Source organism: Ambystoma mexicanum, chromosome 10, assembly GCF_040938575.1.
Source record: "Ambystoma mexicanum isolate Mex_15411 chromosome 10, UKY_AmexF1_1, whole genome shotgun sequence".
NCBI lineage: Eukaryota > Metazoa > Chordata > Amphibia > Caudata > Ambystomatidae > Ambystoma > Ambystoma mexicanum.
In genome coordinates this window covers 802,188,214-802,212,339 of record NC_090932.1, presented here as the reverse complement: position 1 = coordinate 802,212,339, position 24,126 = coordinate 802,188,214, and the positions used below count along the sequence as shown (strand labels likewise).

The window sequence follows — 24,126 nt, the reverse complement described above, 5'->3', positions numbered from 1 at the left end:
CAGGTCCAGAGACTGCCACCAGGGGCCTCCCCACGGCCGATCATCGCGAAGATCCTGAATTATAGGGACAGAGAGAAGGTCTTGGGACACTTCCGGAAAGGTGAACAATACATAGAGCATCCAAGCCCGTCACAGCGTACCCTGATTATACCTTCTTGGTACAAAGGCAGTGACTGCATTATGGTACGATCAAGAGGAGGTTACGGGAGGCGAGATACAGGTACATGTTGATGTACCCTGCAAAATTGAAGGTGTTCCACAAGAATAAGGTGCTATTCTTCAAGAACCCGCAGGACGTGGCAGAGTGGTTGGATGCCCAGAACTGTCCAGCGAGCGCATATGACCAGACGGAGGGCAGGTCGGAGAAGTAAACCAATTGTCTACAGGATTGTTATGTTGAAAGAACATTTGACCGTGGACTAGTTCAACAGTTTGTGGAAGTTGGGGGGGGGGGAGAGGCCTTGGGAGAGCAGCAGTTGGGGAGGGGTAGGATGGGGGGTGGGATGGGAGTTGGGGAGTTTGAAGGGATGTTAAGAAAAGGGGGGGAGCGAGCATACACCTATAAATCACTGCGCATGGAGCGGAAGACAAGGGAGGACAGAGGAGAAACAGGGTATGGTTAAGATGGGGGACCTCAAGATAGTGACCTGGAATGTCAGGGGTGTCAATAGTTATTTGAAGAGGAATATGGTCATGATGTATTTGAAGAGACAGAGAATAGATATTGCTCTATTACAGGAAACTCACTTGACAAAAGAACAGGAAGTGGTGGGGAGGAAATGGAGAGGGACCACCATAGGAGCAACATATTCAGCATACGCCAGAGAGGTAATTACATGGATATCACCGCATGTCCCCTTTAAGATGTTACAGTCCACCATAGAGCCAGATGGGAAGATGGTGCTAATAAAAGGACTAGTGGAAAACAGCTGAGCATTCTAAACACTTATGCCCCGAACCAAAATGCTAACAGCTACTTCAGAACCCTATACTGCAAGATCAGCCCATATATATCGGGGGAGCAGTTATATGGGGAGGGGACTTTAATTGCACACTAGATCCCAGGGTTGACAGATCAAGAAGGTGGAGAAGCCCACCCCAGTAGCTAAAGCTCTGAAGTCCCTACCAAGTGATTTCCGACTAGTGGACGTATGGAGGATGCACCACCCACAGGATAGGCAATATTCTCACTTCTCGGTTCCAAAAAAACTACACATGCGGTTAGACTGCATATTTGCAGCACAGGAGCTGAGGGGGGAACTAGTGCAGTCAGAATACAAAGCGAGAGTCCTCTGACCACTCGCCATTGATTGTGAAATGGCAGTTCTCGCCGCCCAGGGCACGAATCCCGACATGGAGACTGATGACCGAGGCTTTGAAAGAGACACGGTTTAGAGAGAACCTGAAGAAAGAAATAGTGGAATACTTTAAAAACAACACCGGGAGCATAGAATTGGCTAGAACTTTATGGGAGGCATTTAAGGTGGTGGTGAGGGGAGCAGCAATATCTAAATCCAAAGGCCTACAGGGTGGAATAACACATGAGTTACACAAAGCAGAAAAGAAATTGGAGATAATAATGCGCAACAGAGGGCATTCCCCAGAGGAGACTATAACCATACGACAACTGCAACAGGATTGCAGGGGGTACTGGGAGAGATTGTGTAACCTGAATTAAAAAAGATACGTTGAAGGACAGCACGCGGAGGGAGATAAACCGGGCAGGTTGTTAGCCTGGTTGTATAAGAATGAGACACCCAAACAAACAATCAGAGCTGTACGGGGATGGAAGGACAGATGCTAGATACCCAGGAAGTGGTGAATAAAGGTTTTTTAGAGTTCTACCAGCGACTTTATATGGATTTTGACGAGGGGGAGGAGATTGATGTGATAGAAACATTGAAGGGCATCGGCCTTCCCAAATTAGAGGTAGCGGAGAGGGAGAATTTAGAAGTCCCTATTACATTGGAGGAATTGGAAGCAGTGATCAAGCACTTACCCACTAGTAAAGCTCCAGGGGTGGACAGACTCCCTAGCGAGTTTTACAAAACGTACAAGGCGGAGTTGCTCCCCCCACTACTAGCAATGTTAAACGAGGCATTAGATAGGGGAGTGCTGCCGGAGTATCTGAGGGAGACAATTATTATACTGCTTTTTAAGCCTAACAAATCATGCATGGACTGCGGATCATATAGACCTCTATCCATGCTTAACCAAGATAGCAAAATACTTACGGCAGTGCTGGCAAATAGGCTGAGACCGGTTATCAATAAACTCATACATCCTGACTAGAACGGGTATGTTCCGCGCAGGAACATATCCGACAATCTCAGAAGGCTCTATCATGTTATAGAACAAACTGAAAGGGACCCCCAGAAGGTTTCAATACTTTCATTAGATGCAGTGAAGGCCTCTGACTCTGTCAAATGGCCTTGGTTAATGGCGCCCCTGAAAGAATACGGGATTGGGCCCAAGTACTTGAGATGGGTCCAATTGCTGTACAGTAAACCACTGGCCCGAGTTAGGACGGGAGCGACCATCTCAGACAGATGGCAACTCAGCAGTGGTACTGGACAGGGATGTCCGTGGTCCCCAATGATGTTTATTTTAGTGCTAGAACCCCTAGAGATATATTTGAGGCAACAATATGGAGAGGTGAGGATCAGTACGAAGGGAGGGCAGCATTTGATATCAATGTATGCTGATGACATGCTGTTGTATTTGAGATATCCTGAAGAGAACCTACAATATATTCTGGAAGTAATGAGGCCATACGCGGTGCTGTCTGGCATCACAGTGAACCCCAGGAAATCATGTATATTCCCCCTGGGTAGATATAAAGGGATACCACGAGAGGAACTGCTGGTATTACAAATACAATGGGAGACCAGGATCTTTAGATACCTGGGGATTGATGTACATCATAGGGTAGAGGTCGAATATAAACAAAACACAGAGAAGGCAGTGGCTAACATTGAAAACAGCATGAGGTTCTGGCCCAAGCTCCCTCTGACCATGATGGGGAGAGTGGCACTGTTAAAGATGGTGGTGCTGCCTAGGCTGTTACACTATTTTGTGAATATAAATATATGATACCCAAGCGATACTTTGTTAAAATCAAGGGCATATGTCGGGGGTTCATATGGCACAACACTAGGAACAGAATAGCATTATGGAAATTGCAAAACACGTATGACCAAGGGGGCATTAAATTGCCCAATTTTGGGATGTACTATCTGGCCAGTTAACTACAATATGTGGCGAGGTGGTTATCGGAAGACTCCACACCGGAGTCCAGGTTGTTGAGGGCTGAATGTGTCCCGTTACTCCTGAAAGAATAGATATTGTTGCCAAAATTACAGCAAGGCGGAGGGACAAGAATGTTAGAATTGGGATGGAGGATATGTCGATGGGCTTGCCGGGCCAGGGAGAACCCGTACCCGTGATCCCCACAGATGCCGCTAGCGGCACTGAAGGGAGTGGATGAACAATTGAGGAAGATAGTCCGGAAGCATTGGGAACCGATTGGGATAGCAACGCTGGGAGATGTGTGGCAGGATGGGAAGGCAGTAGAGTTTGACACACTGGTGGAAGACACTGAACTACACCAGGGACAGTACATCACTTATAATAGGTTGGTGCGGAAGATAAAAGACAATTGGTCAGATATAGTGCTGGAGAGTCAGCCCGACACTGCCATAGAAACATTTAATGATGTGTCAGACGGAGGCCATGAGGTCTCCAAAATCTACAAATTGCTGATGTCAAGGGTGGGAAAGGAGGTGACTCGGCTGAGACGGGACTGGGAAGAGGAAGCTGAGGAATCTATGAGTGATGGGTTGTGGGTGAGAGTACAAGGATACCACATAAAAGTGCCCAGGAACGCGAGGTTGCAACAAATCCAGTTATATGTTACCCATAGAGCGTATATGACCCCTCAGAAGATTGCAAGGTTTAAGAATGCAGGAATACAAGCATGTCCAAAATGTGGGGAGGAGAATGCGGGACTGGTGCACATGTTTTGGGCGTGCCTGGAAATGAGGAGATTCTGGAGGGAGATGGCCCACTGTTTGACTGAAAAGGAAATTAGGCTGGAGGTGGAATCTTTGTGGGCATGCATGTTGGGGTTTGGGGGGGGTTCCCAGGTCTCATAAACTGAAACATGTGAGTAAACTCAAAGACCTGGCTTGTATACTTGCGAAGTGCAGGATTGCCATGAGCTGGAAAGCAAGCACTAGACCAAAAGTAGAAGTCTGGTGGCATGACCTTCAGAAATGGGCGGATGTAGAAACGGTGGTGTGGAGTGAAGCAGTTAAGAGGGGGAGATGAAGAAGCAGAGACATTGATAGCTTGGAGGCACTTAGTAGCTTCACTGTCTGGGCCTGCCAAGACTAGCCTAGATGATGATGGCTCCTCAGGGGAAGCGACGGAAGGGGTGTCCTCAGATACAGTGGTGGAATGCGGTGATGTGGGGTAAGCTCGGCATAGGGGAGGGGGGGTAACGGGGAGACGGTGGACACATTGTGAAACTTCACATAATAATTGAAATATATGATTGTTTTTCACTGTCTGGTTCTTTTTGGTTGTTTGGTGAAATTAATAAAAATTGTTTTAAAAATAAAATTTTTAACCATCAACACTACACACAAATATAAATGATATTTGTGTGTAGTGTTAACTTAGCCCAGAAAGTGTATTCATTATACTTTAAACTTGGAGAGATTTAGGGGGTAATCTCTACTTTAAAAGGTGTGCAGCTATCCAACCCTTTTTAAGATTATACAAACTTGCATATATATATATATATATATATATATATATATATATATATATATATATATATACACATCAACCCGAAAGCGCCTCTAGTATCAGGTTTTCTCCTGCTATACCCTTACCTATAACCATTCAACAATTGTTCTAACGATGAGTATAGCGAGGTGGATGAAATACTCTCCCACCTACTTTCAGTCTCCAGGATGCTGCGTATATCATCCTCAATATTTGCAGATGTTACTACAATGGATATTAAAGGAGATGGTGGGGCAGTTTGTGGTAATATAGGTGTTGCATATAAAGAACCGTCTGGCCTTTTACTCTCATCCACACCACAAGTTTGTTTTAGATCTACCAGCAACATACAATAAGCATCGATTGGACAGTCAACATCCTCATTACGAGGTTTATTGAATACTTCATTAACAATCTCACACATGAGTTCAATACTTTGTTGCAATTGCAATGCCTTAATAGGGGGAGACGAGATAGACAATTGATTATCTTCTAGCGATATGACACTAAAGATGCTTTCCGTCAATTTGGAGCCTAAGCAGGCTACTTTTTCTGAAAGTTTAAGCTCCACGGGACTTAAATCTCTATACCTTCTATCCTCGCAAGCGGTAAAAAAATTAGTAATCCTGGTAGTCTGACCACTAGATGCAGACCTACTAATTTCCGAAAGGAATTTTGATTATTTTATAGAGAGGACACACCCATGGATATTTGAAAGGGTAGATACATGTGTCAGTAGATTACAGACTTTCATCACTCAGCGCAGGGTAAATCTTAGATGTGCAAAGATCCTGCGACTCGTGCACATTACAAAAGACCTCCACTTCTTCGGCGATCAGCACCGCTCCATCCGCCATCACGCCTGATGGCGTGACAGCAATGTGCTTTGCGCGTGATGAAGGGGTCGCTGTCGCGCCGCTCTAGAACAGCTTCAGCTTTCCAAGCCTGTATTTATCATTTAGCAGGTTGGCAGCTCAATGAGAGGATCCCAGCAGTCACTGTCGTACACATCTTTGCAGGATGGTACACATGGTCTGTTATCAGCAGGGAGTCCGGTAAGCAAAAATGCAACCATTAGAAATTAAAACTTGGTACTACTACCACCACTTCCACATCCTCCTAGTCCCTAGTACCCGTACTTCTTCCTCATCCTTTAGAAATGCAGCACCCTTGTGTGAGGTCTAGTCATTTGTGAATGGGTTTGCACTTTGATTCCTATTCCCAGGCCAGCTTCCTGTGGAGGGGCCATCCAGGGGCAAAGGGTGTTCCCTTCCCTTACAATGGAACAAAGAGAGGCAATCCCCCAAGGCTAAAGTCCTTCCAGTGGGTAGGGGAACCTTGTCTGGAAAGAACACACATAACCCTTCCACAGCTGAACTTGGCCCACAAGGCTGACACGTGTGAGCATTAATTTAATGTGGCTGGGATAGCTATGCGAGATGCTGATCACCATACGCTAACTCGGGAACGGTTTCTATTTACAGTTTTGACGTGCCACCAGGACAGAATCCTCAGAGTTATGCCCAGTTTTTGTAACAGGGGTACATAACTTAAATGTAACCACTGTACTGCAGAAACCTGGCTGTCACTGCAGCTGTCAAGAGGGTAACTGTGAACTCTGAATCTACCCTTTGCCTCTCCTAGAGCAGGTGATCCATCTGATCAGCAGATTACCCTTTCAGAGATGGAATTACCTGCATCATTGTATTTAATTAAAATAAAAAAGCTAGGGCTTTCACACACTTGCCAGATGGCAATTCATCACAGTCACGCAACATCTATGAATTACTTCAAGTAGGGTGAAACTAAGTCCACCCAAAATATGCATGTTAGTTGTCCAGCTATATGAGTGGGCTTGCTGCAGGGCATCTTCATAGTGATCTTCCACTTAGTGTGAAGAGATTTTCGGAAGCTGACTCTGCCACCCACTAACCAAAATCACAAGTGTTTACTTTAGTTGAAGGTGGTGGCTCATCTTATCTAGAACTAGGGTACTCTGCAAGTAGACATTACTGCCAGTCATCTGAATTCCATGTGCCCTTTATATACCTCTTGTATGGGCAGACGTCCATCTTCTCTATGAAATGACCTTTCCGTCATTATGGATAGCCTTAGTTTGTTTGCTTTCCCTCCTGTTCTCCTGCTGAGCCCTATTCAGTCCACCTGGCTCATGTTGGGTATTTGGTGTGTGTATGTGTGCTTGGCTGCTTCAACAGCAATGGCAGTAGTTTCTGCCTCTGAGGCCTTTGTGGGGTCTCTGCCTGTCGGCCTCCACCTTACCATCATGGCCACCTCTGGCACTGTTGTTTTCTGTGCACCCGAGTACCTTGTGTTCACTTTGCCTGGGGCTTTGCTGATTGGCCCACCCCACAAATATGTGGCCAATCAACAAACCGGCAGGCTGTAAGCCGGCCCTTTCCTCCGAAGGCCCTCACCAAAGGCCCCTGTATGGCTCTGTCTGGCCCCCCTTTCTTTCGTCCTCCACCTCGGCACATCCTGCTGAAATCATCTGGTCGTGGGGGGCTGATGGTAACCTCTCACCTATCCCACCTGAACTCAAGGCACTCATGCAGTCCATCTTGTGAGTAAGCAGCTCACCTAATCTCGTTTCATCGTGACTTGACATCTGCAGCCATTGTTGATTCATGGGTTTTGGTGGGCCTTGCGTGAAAATCGTTTGTAGGTGTTTTTACATCTGCAGCAGTGGTCAAAGTGGGTGGAAGCAGATGGGAGCAGTGCTCCTCTACTTTTTTAAATTAAGTTTTACTGTTCCTATACTTTTTTTTAAAAAAAGAAACCATTATGGACTGTGTTCATTTTCAAATAAAAGTGTAGAAAGAAGTTGAAACGCGCACTTTCGTGCGCTGCAATGAACATTCTCTTAAACAGCAGGCGCACTTGTTTAGGGGTTTGTTGCGTGTAGTAGGGGGCTTGGTGTTGGGGTTTGTAGGGAGCAGGGACAGGCCAGCAGCGAACATACTTCCACTACTTAAATTCATACACCTCGACCACTGATCTGCAGCCACTTTTTCTTCTGGATGTGCATAATGTGCCTACCGCCCCCCACAACCCTCTCACCACCTCTCCTCTTCTTCTATGTGTCTCTTGCATTTACCTGCACTGCTCGTCTTACCTTACACCCCCCTCCTTCTCTCCTTTCTTTACGTTTAGCTTTTGCATTATTGGAACGACCGTCGGGCACGTGCAATATTTCTTGTCATATGTTGTAACAGTTTGTATTCCTCCTGTACTATGTTGTACCACTAATCGCATAGCACTTGCCCATTCTGAATATCCCAATGCCCATTAAGAATGTTAATCCTTGTTAAGCTTCTTACCCTCCCTGCGTTGGAGCGCTTTGAAACGCTTGTTAAGTGTATAGGCGCTATATAAATGTTATGTTATGTTACTTGGCATTTATATAGCGCTCTATATATCATTGGTATGACCTCAAAGCACTGGTTGGTTGTACGCCCTTGGGAACCATAGTTCTGCTCAGTAGAGAGAGATAGTGTCATAGGGTGCGTGCGTGCATCAGATATGTGTGCAGCTGTTGTAATTGCCAGTTGGTAGCTGCGTCCTAGTGTTAAGTGAGGTGCTGAAGATATCAGTTGGATGTGTGCAGACTGGTGGGTGGACACCCAGACTGGGCTCTGGCTGTGTTAGGCCTGAAGGACACATATGTGAGCAACTAGGCCAGAATGTGCTCGGCTAGCTGTGTTTATTTGGGTGATGTGTTCATGGGATCGTATTCGTATGTGAACAGCTAGGCTGAATTAATCAGGGGTATAGCTGTGTTTTAGTTGAATGATGGTGTATAGTAGAGAGTAAGCGTAGCAATGTGATATGATGATGATATGATGGTTATCTTTAAGGCGCGCGAGACAGGCACGTGAACAGCTATCCATTCCATCAATCCACCCGTCCGTCCTCTCCATCCATCCATCCATCCATCTGTCTCATCCATCCATCCATCCATCCATCCATCCATCCATCCATCCATCCATCCATCTGTCCCATCCATTCGTCAGATTGATCTATCCATCTGTCCCGTCCATCCCATCCATCCGTCCCATACATCCGTTCCATCCATCCGTCAGATTGATCTATCCATCTGTCCCGTCCGTCCCATCCATCCGTTCCATCTATCCGTTCCATTCATTCCATCCATCCATTCCGCCCATCCATCCGACCCCTCATCCCATCTATCCATCCTTCCGTCCCATTCAACCGTTCCATTAATCCGTCAATCTGACCCATCCATTCGTCCCATTCATCCATCCATTCGTCCCATCCATCTATGCGTCCCGTCCATCCATCCGTCTCAATCATCCATCCGTGTCATCCATCCATCCGTTCCATTCATCCATCAATCGGTCCCATTCATGCGTCCCATCCATCCAACTGTCCCCTCCATGCGTCCCATCCATCCATTCGTCCCATCCATCCATCCATCCATCCGTCCCATTCAACCGTTCCATTAATCCGTCAATCCTTCCCATCCATCCATCCATCCATCCATCCATCCATCCATCTATCCATCCATCCATCCATCCATCTGTCTCATCCATCCATCCATCCATCTGTCCATCCATCCATCCATCCATCTGTCCCATCCATCCGTCAGATTGATCTATCCATCTGTCCCGTCCATCCCATCCATCCGTCCCATACATCCGTTCCATCCATCCGTCAGATTGATCTATCCATCTGTCCCGTCCGTCCCATCCATCCGTTCCATCTATCCGTTCCATTCATTCCATCCATCCATTCCGCCCATCCATCCGACCCCTCATCCCATCTATCCATCCTTCCGTCCCATTCAACCGTTCCATTAATCCGTCAATCTGACCCATCCATTCGTCCCATTCATCCATCCATTCGTCCCATCCATCTATGCGTCCCGTCCATCCATCCATCTCAATCATCCATCCGTGTCATCCATCCATTCGTCCCATCCATCCGTTCCATTCATCCATCAATCGGTCCCATTCATGCGTCCCATCCATCCAACTGTCCCCTCCATGCGTCCCATCCATCCATTCGTCCCATCCATCCATCCATCCGTCCCATTCAACCGTTCCATTAATCCGTCAATCCTTCCCATCCATCCATCCATCCATCCATCCGATTGATCTAACCATCTGTCCCGTCCATCCCATCCATCCGTCCCATCCATCCGTCCCATTCAACCGTTCCATTAATCCGTCAATCCTTCCCATCCATCCTTCCATCAATCTGTCTGAACCGTTCCATACATCCGTCAATCCGTCCCATCGATCTATACGTCCCATCCGTCCCATCTATTCGTCCCATCCATTCGTCCCATCCATACGTCCCATCTATCCATGCGTCCTGTCCATCGGTCTCAGTCATCCGTCCCATCCATCCATCCCTTCCGTCGGTTCCATTCATCCATCAATCGATTCCATCCATCCATCCATCCATCCATCCATGCGTCCCATCCATGCGTCCCATCCATGTGTCCATCCGTCCAGTTCATCTGTTAGGGAGAATTCTCATAAATGGTTGATTTCCCTTATCTACTGAGTCCCTCGGCAGCTTTGCTGTATTTCTAGGATTTTTTGTTTCACCTGGTAAGAGTGTGAGCCTTTTTTCCCACTCTTGCATGTGTTTTGCTCTGTGTATTTCTACTGTTTGTGCGATCTTGGGCACTGGAGCCTCACCTACTCCATGGCACCATATTCTTCCATGTGTGTTACACAGCACCTTCAGTGCAGTGACACAGGGTTGTCTTTTAGACTTCCCACCGACTCCATTTTCTGGGGCTGACTACTATCCCCCAGAAAAGATAAAGTTGCCATTAACTTTATTTAGTCACTTTTACCACAGACCCAGTACACCCCATCTTCCATGGAGTATTGGAAAGGGTTAATTCTTATCCCTTTTTGTCTGTGCCTCTTGGAGCATTGTTTCGCTCCCTTTACTTTAAGACTTGGCTGGTGGCAGAGGTATCTACCATAAATTTTATACCGCAATTATCTTATATAAACGTGGTAATGTTTTAGGCTATTATATGTAACGCTCACCTTGTATCCACGGGGACGTCACTCAGCCTGTTCTGACCTCTTACAACCTCGAACCTTTCTCTGGAGGCTATTCGACTGGAGACTGGGCCTGAAACACAGGATTGGTAGAGTTGAACTCCCTATTGTCTCTGTGTGCTTGAACCCCTTCTTCCCCGGGGTCCAACCCTTCCCTTTGATCCACAGCTCACCTTGTTTTCTTGGATAGTGTGCTCTCTGTCCTGCTTTCAGCGCAGGGGCGCGTTGATTGATGCGGGCGTGTTACTGCCTAGTTACTTCACTGGCAAGAGTCGGACAGGTAAGTATAATGAGTCTTTTGAACAGTTCTCTAACTTCGTTCCTTTCCTTCCTTAGATGATGGCCGGCGCCCGGGAATGGCGGCGTGCTGCTGAGATGAGTAGCGCTGAAGGTGAGTGAGAGCGCGATGCGCGATACACCCCTTTCGTATTTGCATTGAACTGAGTTATTTTTCGGTGTCTTTTAGGTGCCGTGACGTTTTCAGCGTGGATGCCGGTTATGAAGAACAAATGTGGTGGGTAAGCGCGGTATGCAGCGCCTCTAGATGTTTCCACACTAACCTGGAGTGTCTTTTCCCTCTTGCAGATGGATGAGACGTTCCGGAGACAGAGTTCCCCCAGAGCGGCTGGGATTCAGGTAAGCATTTGAAGCTCGTACAGTATTTAAAAATAAGCAAAGATTTACAGAATGCTTACTAATGCCTTTTTTCTGTTCTTTTCCCTTTTCCTTAGGAAGCGGCGTTCAAGGATGGGAATGACACCGCCGAAGATGCCCGCAGAACAGAAGGAGCGATGAATGATGGGCAAAAGTGCCGCAAGGTAAGGCTGTTCCTAACGGTCTTCTTGTTCTTGCAGGAGCTTAGCGCAGAAGAAAGATGCAGGCCTACTGGAGACCGATCCGAACACGGTGATTATCACGCTGCAGGTGCAGAAAACGTAAAAGAATGTTTCTCAGCCTGGGTATGGCTTAAATAGTCTCTGGGTATCCTAGGTGTCTCTGGGCTGAACCACACCCAAAAGACTAGACTGCACATGCAGTTCTGGGAACCGAAATATGTGGGGGCATCCATCTTGTCCCCATCAATGCACTACAAGTCCAATCCCCAATGTTATCCTATGGGAGTGAGCGAGTCTGGTGCCACAAGTGCCAAGTCTGACTCCAAGTGGGTCTTTGGAGGGATGGAGAGGCCCTTGAGAGCCATGTAGGGGATCATGGCCTGGCTCCAGCCTGACATCTTGGAGGGCTGGGGACATGAGGGGCAGGAATCATGACGTTATATTAGCCTCGAACATAAACCCGCTTGACGAAATACGTTTTATTTTGGCTCCGGCTGGGTTTATTCACCATTTCTTTTTTGTTAAAGTCTTTCTCCTATTTTACTTTGCGTGCCAAACCAGGTTTGGTCCCTTTGTTCATCGCCTTTTTGTGGGCTTCCACACAGAAGCCCTCCTTTAGGCGCCTGAGAGTCTGGGTAGGCAGGATGTGATGGAGGGGTTTTAGGACCCCTGCTATGGTTTCCCCATGTTTGATTGTGTGATTGACAGTCAGGGTGTATGAATGGGGGAAAACCTCATAAAAAGCAGGTCTCTGGGACTGGAAGAGCAGAGTTGCCACTGGAACGAAAGAACCAACGAGGAACTGGCAGAAGAGGACCCCTACAACAAGTGAACAGCCTGGTGAAGCCCTGCTGCAGGTCTGCATCTCCAGAATCCAACGACAGAGAAGATCCTCCAGGAAACTTCTTCCCTTGAGCTGGTGGGACCAACCAGTTCACCCAAACTGCAACCCAGGACCCCTCCTATTGTCGAAACCGCTGTACAGCGCTACAGTGGGCCAGATAGCCAGGAAGGACGGACCCTGCTTGGGTTTTAAGGAGCGCACCTTTTATTCATTGCTTTGCTCTGCTGCTGGTTTCTTCCCTGGGTAGTGCAGGACCCTCCAGTTTTCCTACTTCTGATCAGTCCGACAGTCGCTTCAGGAACCGTGAGCCTGCAGGAACTACCAGGAACGTCTGCTTCAGCTACAGCTCCGTCTCCCCATCCATCCATCCGTCTCATCCATCCGTCACATCCACCCATCCATCTCATCCATCCATCCATCTCATCCAGCCAGCCATCCGTCCCATCTATCAGTTCGTCCCATCCATCCGTTCCATTCATCCATCCATCCATCCCCTCCATGCGTCCCCTCCAGGCATCCCGTCCATGGGTCTGAGGGTCTGTTTAGTGGGATGAGGGAGTAGCCGGGTCGGAATGCCTCATGTGCAACAGGGGCAAAGTCGTCCGAGAACCAGGTTTCAGTGATAAACACTAGGTCAGGTTTGTCGGAGGAGAGGAGGTCAACGATGTTGTCTGTTTTTTGCTACAGAGCGGGCATTGAAAAGGATGCACTTGACTTCGGAATGGGGTGTGGTCATGGAGGTTGTTGGGGTATGAGTAAGCAGTGCGTGAGGGCTGGGGGGTAGGGAGCGGTGAATTGCTCAAGGTCAGTGATGCAGGGAGATGAGGGGTGGTGGAGAGGAAGGGTGTCAGTGGGCTCAGGGTGACGAAGGGTGGAGACAGGTCCGTGCCGGGTGGGAAGAGTAGGCGGGCTGAGGAGGGTATGTGAAGGGTGTGGGTAGAGATTGAGGGTGCAGGCGATTGGACGGAAACTCATTGGGTGAGGGGACGTTTGGGGGGGGGGGAGAGTCTCAGGTGAGTCTCGAAGGATTGTGGCAGTCCGGTGTGCAGGGCGAGAAGTCAAGGGTGAGGGAGTGAAAGCGGGGCGAGGGCAGGGGTGAGTGTAGCAGGGATGGGGGAGGGAGAGATTGGGAGACTGGGTAGAAGTGGTGAGGAGTAGACAGTTATGGAGGCGGGCCAGGGTTGTTTTCTACTTTTCAAGGCTTTCTGTGCAGTAGGGGTGTGAGAGGGGGGGTGTCGGGGTCGGAGGGTGAAGGACATGCAGCTACTGTTCTTGCGAGGGCGAAACGTGCTGCTTTTAGAGAGGGGATGTTGGCAGGTGTCGAGGAGAGGTTAAAGGGCGGGTGGGGGAGCAAGGAGGGGGTTGTAGGGAGGGGGCTGTGCATTTCTGTGGTGGGATGGGGGATCGGGACTCTGAGGTATGGGGGGAATAGGTGGAGGGATGATTGCTGTTGGGTGGGAGGTATGGGTTGAAGAAGGTGAGGGTTTGAGTTATTTGGAGCGCCAGCGGGCTCCTCTGGCTTTGGAGTTCGATAGGGGGTGGCAGGTCATGTCAAGGGGTATTAGGGAGTTCTCAATAGCGGTCAGAGGGAGGGTGGGGTGTGATGAATTTGGGTGCGAATGGAGAGGTTGTATGGTGTTCAGGGGAGGGAGGTGGTTGGCGCACCAGAGTGTGGCTCTGATTTTCGAGTTTGATAGGGGGCGGGGTGTCATGCAGAGGAGTATTTGGGAAGTTCTCAGATGCGGTCAGAGGGAGGGTTGGGAGTGATGAGTTTGGGTGGAAAAGGCAGGGAGAGTGGGCTTCGGAGGGGGTAGCTGGTTTCTGTGCCAGAGTTCGTCTCCGATTTTACGGTTGGATGCGGGTTGATGGTAGGAGGTCGGGCAGGTAGCGTTATGGTGAAGTGGGTTGCATGGGGGGATTCCTACAGGTGTGCTCAGGGAAGGAATGGTGGGGGAATTTGGGAAGGTGGGAGCTAGAGTGTGGGTTACAAGCTGTGGGGACTGAGTGAGGATGGGAGGGAGCGCTGGGTTCTAGGAATCCGGACTGGTGTGAGAGGTGGATATGGGGTCGCCATCTAGATGTGATGCAGTCTTGCTAGATAGAATTCAACACAATAAACTGTTAGTGCGCTATCTCGATTTGAGATAGGCTAAGAAGGTGGAATGTGACACAATGGGCCTCATTACGAGTATGGAGGTAGCCATGCCGCTTTTAGCAGCATGGCTACCCTCATACCGGGTACCGGGTCCCGCAAAAGGGGACTTACCAGGCCATTCTGACCTTGGAGGGCCCGGTAAATCCCTTTTGTGGGACCCAGACCCAGTACATCCCCATTTGAGCCCCAATAGGGCTCAATGGGAGAATGCTAACAATGGGCCTGTTAATGACGGGCCCGTTGTTAGCATCCTGGTCTGCTAGCAGGTCCCGCAAAGGACGCCCGGTCTGACCAGGCATTCCAGAGCGGGACCCGCTGCAGACCTCATAATAGGGCGGGCCGGAATGAACGGTGCCGGTCCCTTGCCGGCACTGTTCATTCCGTGGCCGCCTAGGTTGTAATGAGGCCCTATATCTCTTGGGCACGAAATCTAGATGTGACACAGTCACAGTAGAGTACAACTTGCTAGACTTTCCAGTAATCTTTGAGTGCACTATCCAGATGTGACACAGTCTTAAGAGGCAAAGTATAACACAGTAGACTTTCAGCACACTGTCTAGATGTGATAGTCTTATGAAGCAGAGTACAACACAATCTTTGAGCGCACTATCTAGATGTGCAGTGTACAACTCAGTAAACCTTTGGTGCTTTCAGCGTACTTCGGTGTACTATCTAGATGTAATATCGTTTTTTTTTTTTACTTTTATTTTTGTCGGCAGAGGCATACAGCAAACATATACATCAGAGCGAGCACTACATTCAGTGTACATATGAAGCAATACAGTGACTATAAGAGCAGCTTTGCAACAGGTGGGGGAGCAGTAGATCGTGACGCACCACAAAGTATAAACGCTGTGTGATCAGGGAAGAGCCCCTCACAGACGTGCTCTCCTCTTGGCTGTGAAGGTAGCTGTTGAATGCGGTCTGAATGTTCTTGGGGCGTGAGTGAATAGGAAGCATGTTAAGGTACTTTTCTTCACAGTTTCGAGACCAAGTAAGCAAATGTAACCACTTCTGAAATGTAGGGGGAGTGAAACTCTTCCCACTTTGAAGTATGCATTTCTTGGCCACAATGCAACTTATATTTAAAAATGTTGCCATACGTTTAGCCCCGTCATCTTTCCATACCCCAAACAGGACTCCCATCGGGTCAGGGTCAATAACAGTGTCACTGATCTCAGATAAAGTCCCTAGGATTCTCTCCCAGAACTCTGTCAGTTTATGGCATGTCCAGAACATATGTAGATGGTCAGCATTCTCTGCCTTATAGCGGGGGCAGGAGTGCTGGATGGTACGGGCAAATTTAGAGATCCTCAGAGGGGTGTAGGACAGCCTATTCAACAATTTGTATTGCATGCCGCGGTAGCGCAAATTTAGGGAGACTCTTGGTATGCAAGCACATTTTCTCCCATAGGTGGTCAGAAACCTCTAGGTCCAGTTCATCTGCCCACTCGTTGCACGCCCTGGAGGGTCGAGTCGGGGCATTTGTCAACAACAGTTTGTATAATGAAGAAACAACACCACGGGCTCCACCTGAATTAGCGATATATGCGATCCCTGGAGAGTCTGGGGGCTCATTGGGGAAATCGGGCCAAGCGGGGTGGAAGGCCCCTCGAAGCCTATAGTACTGCAGAAATACTAGTGCCGACTGAGAGTGGCCCGGCCTCCATGTTTGTGGGTTTATGAACTGCCCGTCGGGATAGAAGTCTGTTAGTGCCTGATAGCCCAGGGCACACCAGTGTCGCGTCAGGGCTGTCGTGTGTCGGCTCCAGCCCGGGGAACCTCCAGACAGAGAGCCACTTATAGTAGGGGTGCTGTTCTGCTGCGGCACTGAACAACCGGCCCCAGGCATGCACAGTGGCTCCGACTGGGTCGATAGGCGAGTCTGGTGCATACTGCGGGTGCAATATGAGTGTCATTACATTGACATCGGCTGCTGCCAGGATCTCCAGCTTGACATGTAGACGGGAAGGGGACCCAGGATACCAATGGGTGGCGTATTGAGCTTGTGCCGCCAACCAATACAACGTCAGGTCTGGGGCGGTAAATCCCCCTCTTTCGTATGGGAGCATCATATCTGACCAGTTTTTGTGCACAGCACCAGTGTGCCACAGGAACTGCACACATAGTTTGTGTAGTCTTGTAAAGTATGTCCCCACCTGGCCAGATGGGTATGTTACTGAATGTGTACAACAACTTGGGGAGCAATACCATCTTGATGAGTGAAAGCTTCCCAGCAAGTTACAATGGGAGGGAGCACCAGCGTGCCATTTTGGACTCGGCTAGCTTTGCTGCGGCCAGGTAGTTGTCCGCTAACAATGTGTCTTTAGTTAGGGACACCTGGACCCCAGGTACTTAATCCCACCGGGTGACCAGCGGAGTGGGTATTCAGTGGCCGGTAGTTGGGTGGAGCTAGTGAGCGGAAAGACCTCAGATTTGGAATAATTGTTTGTGAATCCCGAGTGGGAGCCTATGTGAGTGATATCTCGCAGAATTGGATCGAGATGGATAGCGGGGTCCCTGATAAACAGTAACACGTCATCAGCATAGAGAGATATAATCTCAGGGGTGTCTTTTAGTCCTATTCACTTTTGAGAGTGGCACGCTCTGATGTGGTCTGCCATTGGCTCTATCGCCAGAGCGAAAAGAATCGGGGAGAATGGGCAGCACTGTCGGGTGCCTCTGAAGAGCAGGATCAGAGTGGACGTCAGGGAGTTTACTCGAACCGTGGCCACTGGAGAGGTGTATAGTAGTTTGATGTAACTGATCATGTTAGGGCCGATGCCCATCGTCTCCAGCGCTAACCACGTGTACTTCCAGGATACCATACCAAATGCTTTTTGAGCGTCGAGAGTGACCGCAATCCGATTTGCGCCATAACGTTGAGCAGCCACCTAATGTTTTGGGAAGTGGATCTCCCTGGTACAAAGCCTGCTTGATCCTCAGGGACCATGTGTGTCATAACTGGGAGGAAACGGTTCGCTATTACTTTGGCAAAGATCTTGGTATCCAGATTCATGAGCGAGAGGGGCCTGTATGAGCCGCATTCATTGCTGGGTTTACCGGGTTTAAGTAGCACCGTTATAACGGTCTTGCACAGGGTGGGGAGGAGGAGGGCAGACATGCAGAGTGACTCATCCCATACCTCCAATAGCTTGGGGGCCAGTATGGCTACGTGTTCCTGGTAGAATTCGGCCGTGAGCCCATCGGGACCCGGAGCTTTACCTTTAGGGAGATTTGATATGGCGTCTACTATTTCATCTAGTAGGATCGGGGAGTGTAGTTGGTCCCTGGTTGCGGGAGAGATACATGTCGTTGGTATCTGATCGAGGAGATCCCTCATATGTCGTTCACTATGTTTGAGGGGTTGGGAATAGAGGTTTGTATAGAAGTCAGTAAAGATGTCCAGTATCTGTTGGTCAGACCACTGCGCAACACCTCGACTGTCCTTGACACAAGCAATCTGGGCCTGACCCCACTCTCCCCTTGTTAAAGCCGCCAATGTTTTGCCGGGTCTATCACCCTCTCCATACCTCCGTGCAGCCTGTGGACGGCTAAAGTATTGGACCTCCCTGGTGGCGTGTGTATTGAATGACTGGAGTTCCTCACTAATTAGGGCAAGGGTGGTAGGGACGGCTGATGTCGAACAATCCCGCTCCAGCTCTCGCAGTCTGGACTTGGAGTGACTAAGGTCTGCTCTTATTGTCTTTAGTACTCCCGCCTCCTTAGATATGGACATTCCTCTGATATAAGCTTGGAAGGCGTCCCAACGGACACCAATGGTAGTGGCGTGAGGGGTGTTGTGCTCAAAATAGGACTCGATTTCTGCTAAAATGTCAGCTCTAAAAACAGTGTCCTGAAGGGCAGCAGACTTGAATCGCCATGTGTTAAATGTTGGGGCAGGTACCCCCAACTCTAGCAACAGAGTGATTGGGGCATGGTCCGAAAGGGTACGAGTCAGTATTTGCGCCCCCCACCTTTCCAGGGGGGCCTTAGAGTGCGTTTCTTGTAGAAGTAATATTTTGCAACCGTGTCTGTGAGCATAAGCCATGATTTTGCGGGCCTTGGTGTGATTACTCAAACCCCGAACATTCCAGGACATTACGGTAGTGGGCATTTCAGTTGTTTAGGGCACATCCCAGCTCTGTTGTCATAGCATGTGTTTGCAACCAGTGTTGCCACTCTGAAGGCACCTCGATGTACCATGATATGCCGGTCTGCCTCTGCCATTTTCAATACACCTTCCCCGGTCATCGACTCCCCCCGCCCCCTTCCTGGCAGGTAGTGTCCCCAACCTCCCCCCTCCCTATTGTACCAAACCTTCCCACATAACAGGAGTTAGCAGGCAAATCCCAACATGGATCAGCCACGCTACTGGTCCAACAGGAGCCAACACCCACCAACAACCCTACGTGAGTGATCATTGCAAACTCAAAGGGGCGCGCTGTCGCCATGCAGTTGACACATAAACAAAACAGGGAATATTAAGTACTGAAGCGGTACGTGGGTCAGCGGTACACATAACAATCGCATATTACACAACACCAGTTAGCGTATCAAAAACAGGGCTTGATCGAAAGAGTAAGCAACATAAACAGTCTGTTCCTGGCAACATGAGACCAATTGATTAAAACTCAGATGCAAATACAATCCTGCGTCAGATTGAACAATGTGGGGTGAGGAGCAGATAGTGGCAGCAAGGAGGGAACCAACTTGGTGCAACTGCTGGCAGGAGTCGGGTGTATATGCGAAGTCAGATCAGTGAGTCGTTATTACCATCATCTCATTAGGAAGCAAACATTAATGACCAAGTAACATGGAATCTAGCCAGCCAGTGCTCAGTCGTTATCCCTATGGTCCCCTGTTGGATTATGAAGTGGTATTTGTGACTCTATGAACTTCACATCTTCGTCTGGGACGGTGAAAAAGTACAGTTTTTCCTTATAGGTCATCTTGAGCCGTGCCGGGAAGAATATTGCATAGGGGACGTTACGCTCTCTTAACAGTTTTTTGACACCGAGGAACCGGCATCCTCTCCTGTAGCACGCCAACAAAGAAGTCAGGGAATATCCTAATGGTGTGTGAGTCGAGGTGTAGGTCACCCTTCTCACGTGACAGGCGGAGGATAAGGTCCCTGTCCCTATTATTGAGGATGCTGGTGATGATAGGCCTGAGGAAGTCTCCTGGCTTAGGACATGGTGATAGGGCCCGGTGTGCTCGTTCGACTGTGAAGTATGGGGACAAGGCAGGGTTACCCAGTTGTTCTTTAAGCAAGTTATCGACTGCCACTTCCATGCGCCCCTTAAGGGCATTCTCTGGGACCCCGATGATGCGTAGGTTATTCCTGCGCGAGCGGGACTCCAATTCGTCGCACTTTGCCTTCACGATCTTCATGTCTCGGGTCAGGGAGGCCACTGTATCCTGAAGGGTGTGCAGCCCATCCTCGTTCGCGCCAATTCTGTTTTCTGCCTCAGTGATCCTAGTTCCCGCTTGGTCAACCCGTGAGTTAAGTGAAGCGACATTGGCGGTGATATCGTCCAGCTTCTCGGGGAAGGAAGCAAAGTTCTTAGCCATTGATTCCATCATCGGAGTGAGATCAGGGGTTGGTGCGCTGTGGTGCAGTTCGGATTCAGATTTCTCCAGAATGGACGATGCAGACCCCAGCTCGGCCCTTGGTGCTGCCTTTGTGAACCTATAGCCCCCACCTTAGTAGCCCCCTGGGATCGGTTAGACATTTCCTGTGCAGTGCGTGCTGCTAAGGTGCCCTAGTCGGCAAGGTCAGGGGCGATGTGGAGAGCAGGAGTACGGCTCAACGTAGCGGTGCCCAGCAGGTGCCGTGAGGAGCTTATGGGGGCACAGAGGGACCAGAAAAAGAAGCACCACCTATGGCCCAGTTCAGTCAGCAGTGGCCAGATAATGGAGAGGCAGGCCAGGTCCCCACACAGCCTGTGTACCGTTCAAGGGTACAGGCAGATGCAGTGCCGGGGCCACGCCAAAGAAGGTGCAGTGCAGAGTGGAGGACGAGCTGGAGGGCCGGCAGCACAGGCAGCAGGTGCTCACAGAAGTTTAGCCCCCCCAGCTCCTCACCTGCCCCGCGAGCGCACTCCTACCAACTTGCATGGTGCGACCTCCCGGATCCGTCGGTGCCTGCAGCAGAGAGCACGGATGCCCCAGGGGCAGATGGGCCCAGCAGTAGCCCGCCGGGCACAGGGGGCATACGGGCCAGGGGCGGTCCCAGGTCCAGCCCCAGGCTCTGCGCGAGATCCGGAGAGTCCGCCAGGCCCCCGGGGCATCAGGGTCGGCCCGCAGCCCAAGAAGAGAACTGATGGCGCAGCCGCCAAGGCAGACCCCGGCACGGCTGCACCCCCTAGGCCGCAGCGCGGGGCCATAGTCAAGTCACTGCAGGCCCAGGCGGGGCCGCAGCAGTACACCCAGATGATGCGTGGGGGACAAGCGGGCAGGGTCCCAGCGTGCCGCTGCCAGCAGGCGCAGCCCCTCGCCACGGCACCGGAGAGTCGACCAGGCCCAGATGTGAAGCGGTGCCGAGAGCCACACACGCGGCCAGGCTGCAAACAGCTGCCAGTCGTTGCGGGTCTTCTGGTGTCCGGATACGTTCAGAATTGGACTCGAGCATCCAGCAGGGTGTAGTGTGTATTCCAGCCGGATTTGTGTCGCCACATGGAGCTCCAAGGCTAGGCAGCCATTTTCGGGCTGCTCAACAGTGCCCCCTCTCGTGACACCGTTTTAAGAGGTAGAATACAACACAGTAAACTCCATCACACTATCTAGATGTGCAGTGTACAACTCAGTAAACCTTTGGTGCTTTCAGCGCACTACCTAGATGTGACGATTTTAAGAGGCAGAGTATAACACAGTAAACTTCAGCGCACTATCTAGATGTGAGTCAGTCTTTGGAAGCAAATAACAACACAGTAACATTTGGGTGTCCTGTCTAGGTGTGACTCAGTCTTAAGAGGCAGTTGCTATCATTGACGACTCTGCCTGGGTCCGACGCAGCCCAAACTTTGCAGATCTAATTGCGGTTTAGATGTAGACTAATGTTCCTGACTATATCTGGGTGTGGTGCATGCCAACAATTATAGTTATGTCTTAGTGTGGCACATGCAAGCATTCACAGTACAAGGGCAGGTTAATATAGAGTGACAGGGCTTTCTGGAGTGAAGTAATTGCTCCACTCCCCACCGGTGCCACACTTACTTTAGAGGTTGGTGCTAGTTGACGGCTGGCAACTGGCTTCCCTGACGTCTCCTGCGGACACCAATAAATAAATAATCTGACCAACTACCGAATGGCCATCATGCAGGCAGCCAGTAAGGTCTACATTCATCAACAGTACTGCAGCAAGTTAGTGCCCTTTTTTTCACTGGTCCCTGGATAGGCATCTTTAAACCTCTGATTTCAAGTCTTTATTCAATTCTATTGTTTCTGTCATCCTTGGCGGGATCATGTTTGCAGGTGCATACTTGTAGCACTTACCTTGAGGAACAAGTGCCTGCTTCAGCACTGAAGAGAAGGCTTTCTCTACTCTGAATTAAGTGGTTAAGAGGCATCCTGAAGGGCTCAATCATGGTCCTCCAGTTAGGGATCCATACCCTGTTTGGGATCCGAGCGACATACTAACAACTTTGGCTTATGAAGCCTTTGATTCAATGGCCACAGCTCACCTGCAGCTGGTCTCTTGGAAAACAGCGTTTCTATTAGTCCCTTCAGCATGGCAGGTCGGAAAGCTCCAAGTGCTTTCTATTTTAGAACCCTACACAGCCTTCCACAAGAACAAGGTGCTTCTTTGCATTCATCTTTCCATTTTGCAAAAGGTTGGTACAATGTTCGATATCAACAAGGGTATTTGTTTATCATCCTTTTTTCCAGACCAGTCTTTGGGTTAAAAAATAACTCTGCTCAGTCTAAGTGTTTAGACTGCTCTCAAAAGTTACCTGGACAGGACAAAGACTACTTGTACGTCTGACATGCTGTTTTTCACCTCTGGAGATTCAACAGCTGGGAAACCAGCCTGGAGTACTTCCATCATTAGGTGGCTAGTTTGATGCATTCTTGAGACCTACAAACATTAAAAGTGTCATCCTCCTAAGGGCTTGTACATGTACACAGTCAGGGCCAAGGTGTCCACAATGGCCTTATAGAGGCACATACCTATTAAGGTTATATGGAAAGCGCCCATCTGGGTTTCTTCTTCAACTTGCTCTTCTTCGCATACTAGTTCATGGAGTTAGTTGTCGGGAAGACACTCAGTTTTTCAAGCAGTTGTAAACAACCGGTTTCGTTCAGTTTAGGCCAGTGCAGCCACTTGTTCTGTATATTGCTCTGGAAACAAACGTTTGAAGAAAAGGAGACTGGACATAGGAATTTTAAAAGCGGTTACTGTAGTAACTATACTACTTCAAGTCCTTAGCATCCTTTTCTCCATTTGCGTTCCTTACATCCCTACTAATTTAGCTAACTGTCAAGTGTGGCATAGGAGGAAGTGAAGGACTGGTGAGCAGAGCCGAAGGGCATGGCATGGAAGAGTGGGACCCCATCCATCAGTTGGGCATCGGCTTGCATGAAGCTTTTCATTGTTTTACTGTGCAAAAGGCTCTAGTCCGTTCCTGTGGGACAGGCATCCAATGAGTAGGGAGGAAATGGGACTATGGGCTAGTAGTTCATTAGTCACTACGGTGAGTAACATTTACATTGTGATTGTAATAACCCTGCAGCATGCCATTTCTAGCTTTTCACCAGGGACTTTATATTCCTCTCTTACCCAATAAGTTATCTTGCCCTTGTGTGACACATTACAATGTTATGTTCAGTACAACTTGAGTTTACTATGCTAATATTTTAAAATCAAACTTGTTTTATAGATTGAAATTGTAGAGATTGCCTTGGATCAAAAAGGACCTGCAAATGAAAGAAAAATTGCATTCATTGATAAAAACAGGGATCTCTACATCACGCCAGTAAGGAAGTTTGGTAAAGAACAGAGAGTAATAAAAATTGGTAAGAATCTGTGTAATAAGGATATGTAATGTTATTTTATGGTGATTGTTGAACACATGAACAATTTTATTCAACTACTTGTTAACCTCCTGTTGTTGAGAGCCACCATCATCTGAAAACGAGTGCCTCCTTCTTCTGTAAGCATATCCTGCAGCACCCGTCTCTACCTATAATAGGATGATTTAAACATCTCTTTGGGAGGCCTTTCCCTATGTACTGTTCCCTGAATAATGGGAGAATGGGGAGTGAAGCAATGCTGTCGACCTACCCGTGTAGCTCAACTTTCCAGACCCGTCTTTCAAGCACTCCCAAAATAATGTAAACCACGCACCTCCATGGTAGAAAGAAAGGTCACACAAGGTCATTTCGCTGTGGTAATGTAGGATGGGGACAGGCCATCACTGCATAGCCTACACA

General features: G+C 49.0%; 1 protein-coding gene across 2 annotated transcripts in view; it reads left to right on the top strand.

The window, feature by feature from the left end:
• Positions 1-24,126, top strand: part of IFT80 (intraflagellar transport 80) — a 1,621,792-nt gene that overhangs the window by 1,084,230 nt on the left and 513,436 nt on the right. For both annotated transcript variants that reach the window (XM_069618463.1, XM_069618464.1), the window contains exon 14: positions 23,574-23,709. In XM_069618463.1, the coding sequence (XP_069474564.1) occupies positions 23,574-23,709 (136 nt within the window). The remainder of the gene's footprint in view (positions 1-23,573; positions 23,710-24,126) is intronic.